Source organism: Lepeophtheirus salmonis, chromosome 9 (assembly GCF_016086655.4).
Source record: "Lepeophtheirus salmonis chromosome 9, UVic_Lsal_1.4, whole genome shotgun sequence".
Lineage (NCBI taxonomy): Eukaryota > Metazoa > Arthropoda > Copepoda > Siphonostomatoida > Caligidae > Lepeophtheirus > Lepeophtheirus salmonis.
Genome location: NC_052139.2, coordinates 27,060,532 through 27,073,387, shown reverse-complemented (window position 1 = coordinate 27,073,387; position 12,856 = coordinate 27,060,532). Strand labels below are relative to the sequence as shown.

General features: G+C 33.6%; 1 protein-coding gene across 4 annotated transcripts in view; it reads right to left on the bottom strand.

Annotated features, from left to right (window-relative positions):
* LOC121124510 (band 7 protein AGAP004871) overlaps window positions 1–12,856 on the bottom strand; it is a 353,186-nt gene that overhangs the window by 60,594 nt on the left and 279,736 nt on the right. For all 4 annotated transcript variants that reach the window (XM_071890909.1, XM_071890910.1, XM_040719675.2 and 1 more), the window contains one exon: window positions 12,343–12,443. In XM_071890909.1, coding sequence (XP_071747010.1) covers window positions 12,343–12,443 — 101 coding nt within the window. The remainder of the gene's footprint in view (window positions 1–12,342; window positions 12,444–12,856) is intronic.

Sequence of the window (12,856 nt, the reverse complement as noted above, 5' to 3'; positions counted from 1 at the left end):
AAGAGAAGAGGGCAGAAAAGGAGATATATATTTATAGAAAAATGAAAAGAAGGTCTTATATCGGTCAATAACAGACTGATAATGACTTTGGAGGACCAAAAATATATCATACGAACATATTTGATTATTTTATACCTCTACTCGCTAAATTTTAGACTCATTTGTTCCACCATTTTGGATTCCAGTTCTGATAACGCCAAAAACAGACTTATAAATATATTTAAGATATAATAAAAAAGGGGAGGGGCCTCATAAACTTTTAAGGGGACCTCAAACCGCCGTAATTGCTACATATAATTGCCAGGGCACTGTATACAAAAGAGATTAATATCTATAGCACATACTTAATGATACAACAACATCCGGCTTATATAAGGACGTTTAGAGAGGTTTTGAAAAATTCAATTCAAATTTTTCCATTTATATCAGTTGAAACTGGATTTCAAGGCTAACAAAAAAGTGGTGTAACCTTTTCATAGGCTAATAATTAATAAAAATGGAAACAAAAGGGTTGAACATTGTCACATTCGTCCATGCACATTCTAACAAGGTAAACAGGCTGAAGAATAATCTTCAGATTGTTTACACAGTGAGAAAACTTGTGGAGTATAGATGAAACCAAAAAACGTGGAATATAATTTGTTTGTTTTCATTGTAGGCACCTAGAGGTTGGTGCTATTGTATTGGAAATGATACTAAATAAACAAAATAAAATTCTCTAGAATTTGAATTAAAACAAATCAATATTTAGTGAATTTTTAATAACAAATCTGATGGCACAAATATAGAATATTTAGTGAAATTTTGTAACTGGTAATTAGATTGCAAATATAAATAAATATTTTTTTTAAACAGCAACTTATCAGATAGTATGTCACTAACTATATATTGTCACTTGTTCAATTTGGCCCTTTTTAGACAGTCAAATTTGTTCCTGTGGTACTCTAAAAGTTTAGTAAGCCACTTATCTGCTCTAGCACAGCTGTGATTCGAGTCACAAAGTCACTCACCAGTTTCATACCCCTCTCAGCAATATCTTTGGTAACTTTTCATATCTTACAATGTATGTACATTCCTGTAGTTGTCATTATCATCCCAGGTATCAGTAGGAGTAGTGAGTCGGTCACATTTTCCTCACAGTCCAGCAAACAGAAAGTGATACTTTAGTCTTACAAGGATTGGGATAACCAGACCTGCGTTAATGAAGGAAATACTGGCTTTCTTTTCTGTTGATCTTGTCATTTATAGACTTGTTCATGCCGTCATCTAAAATGAACAAGATGAAGTGCACCAATTTTTTGTTCATATACCCGCGGTTGTTATTTATTTTCTTGAGAACAGAGGTTGCTAGTTTGAAGACATACTCCTTGACTTATGGCATGTTGTTTATAAGCTGGAGGTCATGTATACGTGCATTTGCAGCAGATGTAGGGCTCACTAAATAAGGGAATGAACTTGTTCATCCTTTCCAGCTTGAATGTCACTACCTTCAAGCTGGAAAGGATGAACAAGGCCTTGCTGTATTTTGATTTCTTGGAAAACATGATCCTCTTAATGCAGTAAATGTTCATCCTACGTTCTTGTTGAATGTCATCTGGTGTGGCTCAATGAATACTTTGAAGGTTTTCCTCAACAAGTAGAATCATACATGATTCTGCCATCTCTTTGTAATATACCTTTAGGAATTGTTTTCTCAAGGAAATTGGTTACGTTGCAATTGTGCTTCATATTTTCTATTTTATGTATTTATGAATTTGGTTGAGAACCTTTGGTGAGTAATTATTCAATTTGTCCAACATTACATTGAAATTTCTGAACATTGGATTGTCAGGACTATCAAATATGCAAAAAAAAAAAAAAAAGAAGCCTGCCATGCTATTGCCTCCGAATTCTGATATGTGATGACGATAATTGAACATGACACCTTTCCCTTTATTTTTTCTCCGTAGCTTCGTTACACCAATATGGATGACGCTGTTGTTTGCTGTGATATCAAATACTATGACCACAATGTTGTCTGTGATATCCTATATTTCTATCAGCTTTAATTTAGCATTGTACTGTTGGGTTCTAGTATAATTTTCTATGAAGAGTACACGAGAAAATTGGAAAATATGGAGAGTGTTTATTATATTTTGTATTCTAGCGGAGTCTAATATAACAAAATCATTAACATCTGTGCCTCCTTTTTTCAACAAAGGAGACATCTTGACTGTAGCCTGGTTGTCAAAGAGTGACAAGTCCTACAAATATTTTCACTTGTAAAAACGGATCGTAGAAACTGGGTGCCGACAGGTACTCTGATCACCTGTTTGACGTTGAATGAAATCTGAGACTAATAGTCTTGAGTTCCTGTTTCAAAAAACTCGGCCCCCTCTTACAAGACCCAAAACTTATTAAAAGAAGAGAAGATTCTTTTTTTGGATCCATAGACTTGGCTCTCTAACTTCCCCCTATATGGATCACATAGAATACTTCTTTATGGGGAGTTAAAGAATAAGGTGTTTGCCTATTCCCATAACAGCATTGACTCCTTGAAGGTTTCCTTCATCAAGTACTGGAACAAAGTCTCCCGTTGGGACGTTGTCAATGTCTGCTAATCCTTTAGGCCTCGTGTCGATAGAATGATTGGGGAAAATGGCAAACGCGCTCAATAAATATTTTATTTCGTATTATTAGAACTGTAATTAAAATTTCAAGCCTTCACTTGCTTACTTTCCTGATGAGGATGCAGTTAAAGTTAGTTTGGATTTACCTGAACGACTCTGTAACTCAAATAAAATGATCATAGAGTATTTAATTTTTAGGATTATATTAAACAATTCAGTTTAAATTCTATGGTTCTAATATTTTTGAAGTTAATTAAAAGAGTCATAAAGCTAATGTACCGGGCCACCCTAACTTTATATATATTAAAAAAAATCGAATTTATATTTAATTCCCTTTATTCGAAAGGTATGCAATGATTAGAAGAATATTTCAAAGGTATGTGAGGACAATTTACACATATAAATGTATATTTTAAATAGTTTAAAAAAAAAGAAGCAAAACACAATCCCAATGAGGGTATTTGTAAATTGGCTCAATACACATTAAACACCGTTACTATCATTAAATATGACTTCACACATGTGAAACCCGTCACAAGATAGGGTGGGTCATGGAACCGGATTCGAAGTACCCGGGTAAAAAATTTGTAAACTTGTATTATCCCAAAAGATCCGAAAAGACTTTGGGTACTCCAACTTTTAAGTGTCTGAACAAGATGATAATATTTCTAAATATGATTAGACAGGTCTTGTATCCGGATCCAGTGTACACAAGTGCGATATAAGTAAACTTGTATTATACGATAGGATCCGAGAAGGCTTTGGGCGCTCGAACTTTTAAGGATCTGGAAAAAGATCCAAGCTATTTTTAGATCTTAAAAGCTTTATAGTATTCATTAATATAGATTGGATATTTTACAGATTTTAAAAAAGATATGAGGGATTTGTAGGACCTTAAAAAGATTATGGTATTCCTAAATGGTCAATCCTAGTTTAACAAAAAAAAAAATAGATTTTTTCTCTATCAAATAATAAAGCCAACTGAAGCAGCAAAATGAATCATATATATATATACAAAACGGTGAGTAAACCTGCAGCAGGTTTATTTATAATAAATAAAAAAAACTACACCATCTGCTTCTAGTGAATGTATCATCAGGCTTGCCGAACAATCAAAGAGGTAGACAAAAATTGAATTCTCTTTCTTTTCACTATATACTACATATACATATTTTTTTAAATAGTTTATTGTGTGTATTACACAATATTTTATTTTATATAACATTAGTTAGGATTACACCTTTGTATATCATCCTTTTATGCACTGAATAATTATAGGTCATCACTGAAATTGTCTACCGGGTGAGCAATTGAATCCGTACTTACATTTAAATACTTAATTGGAGAAGAGGAAATAAGTTACTTTGCTAATATAAAAGTACCCTATATATGTTGTTAGCAGTTGTCAATTCCCTTGTCTCATTTGATATACCCATGGACCGTGACTCATGGCTATTTTATAACTTATTCTTTTTGATGAATAAAGGATGTAATATGTTATAAACAGTAATGTAAATCCCATGAATTTTTAGCTGGCCTGTTCTTTTGGAATTGATAATGAATCTGAAGATTGAATTTTATTTTGCTAGCAGTTGTCATGGTTATTTAATTCCTGAGTAGTCAACTTCCTTTTTTAACCCCAAGAATACCATCCTTACTAGTGATGTTTTGGTCATTATTAGTGATATGCCATGAGCAAAACTCGTAAATTGGTATTCGAGTTTTACAAAGTAATTAAAAAGATACAAAAAACTCGGCTGTTGGGCATAAAAGGCAGAGTATTACTCCAAATTTGTCAAAACTTGGGATTATTTTTTTTTTTCTTTTTCGAGCCCATTATAAGTTGTAAATCTTTTTATAGTTACTTCCTTTCTATGCAAAATTAAGAATTTATGTTTTCCCACAAGTAGAAATGTATTAATTTTTTTTTGGAATGTGTACACATACTCCCAGTTCGTTTTAAAAATAATTTTTGTTTAATTTTCTACAGACTAGCGGAGTAATTGTGATTGGAATTACTTAGCCGTCTAAAAATATCAATTTTTCTATACAGGGAGCGGGGATCAAATTGTCGCCAAAATATTTTTTACAAAAAACAACACAAAATATACATTTTTTAACTTTTTTATTGAAAATCAAAACTATGACGAGTATATAGGTATAGAGTAGCCATTCATTTGATGGTATCACCGTTGGCATCAATAACGGCCTCAATACGGCCTCTGAACCGGCCGCAGGATCTTCTGACCATCTCATTGTCCATGTTGCCGAATACCTCCTTGATGGAGTCCATCAGGCTGGCCTTGGTGCTATGGGGATATCTGTTGGTATGTCTCTCGACATAGCCCCAGACAAAATAGTACAAAGGATTAAGGTCGGGAGAGTTAGGAGGCCACAAATCCTTGGTTACGACGTCATAACAGCTCTCGGTTAACCACTGCATGGAGATTTTGGACACATGGCAGGGTGCTGAGTTCTGTTTCCACACCCAGGGCCTGCCTCCAGCCTTCATGGACCTGGTAGGGTCATTCTCAACCACCTTCTTCACCTTGTCGACAAAGTCGGTGTCCCTGACCTTCCTGTCGGCTTCCTCCTCCTTGGGTGCCCTCTTTATGGTGGCATCAACATCCCAGGTGTCCTCTAGCTTCTTACGGATACGCTGAACAGTCCGTAAATTTACTCCTAAGGTTGAAACAATCGTTGAATTGGAGATTTCACCTCCATTATTAACCAATGGCATGACTACGGCGGACCTCCAAAGCTGCTCGTTCCACTTATAGCTCTTTATCTCCTCATATGATGACGGCATGATGCTAACTGAACTACATATCGTCAGATGACGAGAATAGCTTTCCTATTTGGTAACCGGTTTTTTATTTGATAATGTCGTCTTCATGTTATCAAGGTTTAAAGTAGGCGACAATCTGATCCCCGCTCATTAATACTCATTCATATTAATTAGTATCGTTGCCACTAGAACATATTTGTTACAAGTTATAGCTAGACTATAGTAAATATTGATTTATTGACTATATAAACTCAATGCTGAATTAAACTTATTACTATGATTCAAATAACGCTCGTTCAAGGGAATATCTTTGATGCTCCGACCCATTACCCTGTTATTGTGAATACTGTAGGCCAGCTCGACGGGGAAGATCTTATCGTCAGTCCTAATGATTGAAACGTGGGTACAACAAATTGAGGAATTTCCAAGGTACCTTCCTTCTTTTTCCTGGACCGCTCCTTTTAGGATAGATCTTCGACTTTGTTGCCTCGATCAACCTAAGTGGCCTCATGAGCCTCGGATGACTACACCTGGGCCTGCCATCGACACTCCCAGTCTCCATGTACTGCTTGATACGGTAGTGGACTGATGACTTAGATAAATTTAGCTCTTTCAGGCCCTTGGTAATGCCATACAGCTCTTCCCTTCCAAATGATACGAGATGACGGGGTACATCGGGTTAATAATATCGTTGTAAGAGGCTCAAGAATATTTAGGGGATAAAAACGCTTAATAACTAACAAAGAGAGAGGTTGCATGAAACATATGCAACACACATAATTAAAAAAAGCTGTCTTAGAGTAATTTTAAGTTGAAGTTGCGTCACTCTGTATAATATTAGATCTGTAAAAGTTGAACGAAAAAAATGAGAAGTCAAATTTTTTTCACAAAAATGTTTGACAAAAGTTTTTTGTCTTTACTAAACATGAAATTTATTTGTCATTTTTCTATAATTATATTTCTTAAATTTGGTTTTTCTATAAAAAAAGACAACAACATTCTATTAAAAGTTTCTCAAAAAACCTCTTCTCAAATAAAAATCCTATTCACGGTCCTAATTGTCGATGTTTCTTCTCATTTTTGCCTTATCAGTATTTTGAACGTTGATTGGTGGGGTTAGAAATGGGTTTTGTTAGGCTGCGAATAATTTATTATACAAGTGTCAAGGTTGAGAAGAATTGCCTTAATACTAACTGATTTGCAGCCTTTTTTTATTAGTCAGAACAATTTGTGGGTATAAATGGATCCTACTAATTGCAATAGATTTATTTTGTTTGAACGAGCTACTCATGTATTAATTCCATTGTTGTTAGTGTAACTATTATAGATTTATTGTTGAAGTCTTCTTTTTTAGAAGCAAGAGAGATTAATCTCTTCTATTCAATAAAAAAGATTTAAACGAATATAAATCCCCATTCAAAGTTACATATTACGTTATATAATATTCAATCATAAGTTAGTTATTCTAATAGCAAATATGTATCATTTGAATAACAAATTCGAACTCTTTCAAAATATCAAAATATATTTATAAAGGACCATTTAAGTCAATATTGCATATTAAATGAGAAAAATATTATACGGGTACATTATGCTTTATTTCAAAAGGAATGTTTTATATTCAAATTGTAATACATTCTTGAAATAATGTGACAATCCAGAAAGAATTAAGGAGATTCAACTACGCACTTGTAAAGGGTGCAATTTCTAATAACGTAAGTAAAAAAGAAAGATGACCGGGCGGTCCATTGAAATCGGAACATTTATTAATTCAATAAATAATGAATGTGGAGGGCTTGAAATTAATTCATATTTCGATATATTAAGGCATGCAAAATTTGCTACAAATAGCTTTTGTGCAAGTGGAGAAAATGACACTTGAACGAGATCGATGAATTTCCATTCGCGTACTCCAAGTAACTGGGTGTCTTCAGGACCAGCGTCAACGCCGTATGCAAGCTCTAAACGTTGGAGATTTCACCTCCATTATTAACCAATGCCATGACTACAGCGGACCTCGAAAGCTCCTCGTTCCACTTATAGCTCTTTATCTCCTCATATGATGACGGCATGATGCTAACTGAACTACGTATCGTCAGCTGATAAGAATAGCTTTCCTATTTGGTAACCGGTTTTTTATTTGATAATGTCGTCTTCAAGTTATCAAGGTTTAAAGTAGGCGAAAATTTGATCCCCGCTCTCTGTATCATACAATTAATATATTTTTTTATTGTGTAGAATGAAAGTCAATTCAGCGTTTAACTGCTTAGTTACGTGTGGCAATAATTAAATATACGAATTGAGCAAGTAATCTGGTCTGCGAATAGTAATATTTTTAATTGCTATTTTCTCTCCAACCAACAATCAGATTCAGAAAATTAAAACCAGATTCTGAAAGCTGCATGGATTCCGATTTGTTTTATTCAATAAAATCACATCCAGCCTCCATTAAAGTTTCTAAACGAATATAAAAGATGCTGCAACGTCAACTACTATACACACATGGAATAAAAATGCAATTATGTTTTAATGGGACTAGATTGGATCTCTCAATTCGCTTATCATCATACAGTTGATTCTCTTTCAACAAGGTATGTTCCAAAATATGATATTTTTTTTTCAAAGGGTTAGATAAAGAAATACATCCAGAAATACGTAGATTTCGTTTGGCAGTTTCACATAGTAAGGCAGTTGTAGATTAAAATCCTTATTCTGAAGTAAAGCATTTGAATAAAGTAACGAAAATGCCACTTTTAGCTTGAGGAGATACAATGGTGTAGCGTTTTAACATTTTTTCACAAGATGTCGCTTATCATATGGTGTCACTTTATTTGAGTATTTATCTCAGTGACTGGGACTGGGATAAAGGAGGTATGATCAAAAAGTAAAGGGACTTTTCAAATTTTGTGGGCAACGTACATTTGATATGCTCAATATTTTTATGTTAGTATATTTACCACGAAAATATACCTACTGATTCAGCTTTATAATATGTTTAGTTTGTTTGTGAGAGGCATAACGGCTAGAATATTTTGCGGGTTGGCATTTTTTATATATTGAAAAACATGATCAGAGATTTTGTATGAAATTATGTATTTCAAATCAAATTATGTACTCCAAAACACTTGAAATGTTTACAATGGCATAATGTAAAGCTGTTTTTATATAAAGATGGCCAACAAGATTTGATTAAATATCAAAGTATTGTTCACTCCTTTTTTTTCGACTACCGTGGCTATGTGCATCAAGAGTTCTAACCACATTGTCGTACGATCATTAACGAGTATTATTTTGAAGTTATGGACCGCTTGTAAGAAAAAAAAAACGAAGAAAAACGTTCAAAATGGTCAAAAAAAATTCCTAGCTGTAAAAAAACTAAAAATATTTTATCCTTGATCCGTCTGTTCAGTTCCTACTTGCTGTAGCAGGGGTTTCTCTTGCCTTTGAGGCCGAAAATCCGGTGTGATAAATTCGTCAAAATTGTTTTGGAGCCATTTGATACTTTTTTTTCCGAGTTGTAGCTGAGAGCCTTGTCCTCCTTCCACAGATAAGGTATTACCTTGACAATCATGTCGATCCAGAGCTCACCTCGGTCTCCTACATGTCTAGGTAGGCATCAGTTTTGTTTTTGATGCATTGCAAGGAACATGTGAGGATACATGATGTGGCCTTTGGAGATAACCAGATCTCAACCCGTATTTCTGTTCTGAAATGAACATTCACTGAGATCGAGGAGTTGTTACGTTGTTACTCCCGGCAGTGGTTCCAGGAGGGCTCCGTGCCTTTTCCAAATATCTGGTAGAATTAATTCTATTTTCCCCAACTACTGGTGTTTTTACAAGAAAGCGTTCCAAAGTGGTTGTATAGATATTTTTCGCAGTATGTAAATTGCTATAAAAAGACAAATCCTTTTTATCATGATTGTTAAATATGCTTGAATGATGAAACGTCACTTATAAAGAAGATTTAAGAAAATGCTTTTAAATAAAATAAATAAATAAGAGATATCATATTGTACGCACAAAACGAAACTACTCACAATTTAACGTTAAACAAAGTTTGTGGAAAGTTATTCACTTAGTATTTTTATTTCTATTTGAGATAACTCCTTATTTGAAAAAACGTATCCATATTAGAAGAAGTATTTAAATAAACATCTTATACGTCATCTTTTTTTCTTCAAATAATTCTACCTTAAGGGAATCTGATATTTGTAGATGATGGAAGGAAGAGATAGAAGTTCTTTGTATATATATAGCTCCGAAATGAAGATATAAAACGAGATATAGAGGCAGTAAAAATAAATGAAATGAAAGGAATTATAAATTAATAATGAAAAATACTTTTGAAATTTGTTCAAAAATTATGTTTCATTAGATAAAGAATATCATATATGTTTTCTTATCCTTAGATATACTTTATATTTTCAACATCAAAACAATCATCAACAAAAATCCAGAAGAGGAGAAAATTCCTGCTTCCACAGGGGGCGTCCCCCCCCCCAAATTTCATTTTAATTCTGTACTATTTTTTTCTAAAGAATTTAATTCTTCATATTTGTCAAAAAAATGTGTTTTCTGTGTTAATTATATATTTTTTTTCCCCTCAAAATTTCCTACTTTAAATAAAAAATTTCTGAAATAACTAAATTTTACCATTCCAAAACTATAGAAGCCTCTAAATCCTAAATCGGAGGGCTAAAAAGGCTGAAATTTTGGATTTTAACTAATATTAAAATATGTGGCAAATTTGAAAAAAATGTCCTTTTTTTATTGATTTAGCTTTTTTATTATTAGTTATAACTTATTTCTATTACATTTTTTTAATGAATCTAATTGAGATATAACAGAAAAATTTGAATCAATAGTGGCACCATCTGTGAGAAGCCTCGTGACTTATTGAACGATATTAAATAATGTTATATCTTATTTATAAATATGCATATAATGTTTCCCCAATTCACCCTTTCTACACGTTTGATGCCATGTCACCAAACCATTAAAAGTTCATTAATACGACTATATTGTTATTTCTTCGATTAAAATCTGTTTATGATGCATATAAAAAACGAGGCACTAACAAATGGGCTGAAAAGTTCCCGGGCTTAACTAAGAAAACACATTATTTGTCCTTAAAATTGAGTTTTTTTAAATAATTAATTTTTCTATTCACTTAATAGAGAAGAGTCCTCATAACACTTTCAAGCCATTGTTTAGTTGAAGTGGTATTTATTACCTTCAAAAAGCAGTGTAACACATAGGTGTATAAGTTCCAGGCCTACATAGGGAAAACAACCTTTTTTTGGCCAAAGTTCATTTTTATAATTAATATAAACTTCTTTTTGAACGATACAATTATTTCGACGTTTCTGTAACTTTTTGATACCACGGGTGTCAAAATATGCTTCAGTTTTGAGAATCACATCCTCATTTGAGCCAGATCTCTTTCTACGGATCATCTTTTTGAGTTTTGAAGAGTCAGTAGTCGCTTGGGACTGATCTGGAAGATACGGTGTGTGCGGTATCAATTCGAAACACAATTTGACCAATCTTGCAGCTGTTTTATTGACTTGTGAGAGGGACTTTCTGGGTAATTTTGGCCTTCAAACGATGCAACAAACTGATAAAATACTCGCTGTTGATTGTTTTTCCATGTTCCAAGTGTTCAATGAATAAAACTCCATCTGAATCCCAAAATACAGAGGCCATGACCTTCCCCCCCGATGTTTGAGTCTTTGGACAGCTTTCTTTGTCTGCAAAACCACTCAGCAGAGTATTGTTTTGCTTCTGGAGTAAAGTAGTGAATCCATGTTTAATTCATTTTGATGTACCGACGCAAAAACTCCTTCTTATTTCGCGTGAACATATACAAACAGCTCTTTTAATCATATTCTCGTTGTTGGTTTTGCTCTTGTGCGAGCAAACGCGGCACCCATTTGAAAAACAGCTTTTTCATACCCAAATGTTCATGAATGATGGTGTAGACACTACCTTTTGATAACTTCAGAGTGGCAGCTATCTCTTGCAACTTCGCTTTGCGATTGCCCATGATTATTTGATGGGTTTTTTCAATGTTTTCTGGAATAACCACCTCATTTGGCCGACCAGGGCATTCAGCATCATGGGTGTCCCTGCGACCACGTTTGAAATAGGTAAACCCTCGTTTGATGGTTATTTTCGATCGGGCAGAGTCTGGATAACATTTTTCAAATCAAGCCTGGGCTGGAACAGTTTATTTTTTGTCAACGAAAAACAATGATAAATCAACACACGAAATTGCTTTGATACCATCCTTTTAAGAAGTACAAAAGAAGTATCACTTAAGGCATAGTAACTCGATAAACAATAAACCAAACGTCATAAAATCTTGACAGTAATCTTTTGAATGCTTATACTTACAATTTTGTTTGTCATTCTGTCTGTGGCGTCATCTGGTAGTCTGACCCAGAACTTATTGACCGAAACTTAGCAAAAAAATCACAAATTAAAAAATTGATTGTCATTAAATTTTGACAGCTGTCTTTTGAACGTTGGTTGTGACTAAAAATGAGATGAATATAAAAAAATAGCTATGTGTGAAGCACAGGACTTTTGTCCCCTTGTGTTAAATACACTATACTGTGAACCCCGACACTATTTTTCGTACAGACAGACAAACATATGACATTCTCTTTATTAATATAAATTATACATTCCGTTTCTGTTCAAAAATAAAAATGTCATCAGGAAATGTCAATTTTATTCATAAGTAAATGAGTTTTGAATGAGTCTCCAATGCTACAATTTTAGTATAGGAAGACATTTTTACATTAAGAACCATTTGAGAGTTTGATAGTATGAAAATAGAAATGTTGATTTTCTAAGTACAGAATTAGAGCCACCCTTATATGTATTGAATAGAATGGAATGCAATGAACATGTGGATTAAAATTAGGGAAGAGCTTACCTTAATACACATACACAGGGACAATGGTAATGTGGCTATGATGAGAAGAACGGAGACTAGGGCCAAGAGAAGAGCACAACATCCTGGGCCTTCAGGATCCGCTGTAAAAAGAAAATTACATCATTAATTATTTATTATTAGGTAATAAATAATGTTTTTAATAGTAATAAAATGAAAAAAAAATGTATCTCATGAGTATAAAAAAGATGTTATGAAAGAGTCTTAACAACTCCAAGGTCGTTTGACTCAGACCTCCCAAAATGTAACTCAGTATATAAATAAATTCAATGAGGAGAGATGTATAAAATATGTCCACCCGGTATGCGATAAAAAAAATCAACGGGAAATTGATCGGAGTTACACAGTCATTGATGATAAATAAAGAGTTGAGCGAAACATGGAATTGCGTGTGTATAAATGCAGAAAATTACCTACCCACGAAAATTGGGCAATTTATACCTAATATAAAGGCGTTAATTAGATCTTTCAAATTATATCAATTGGGATGGGGACC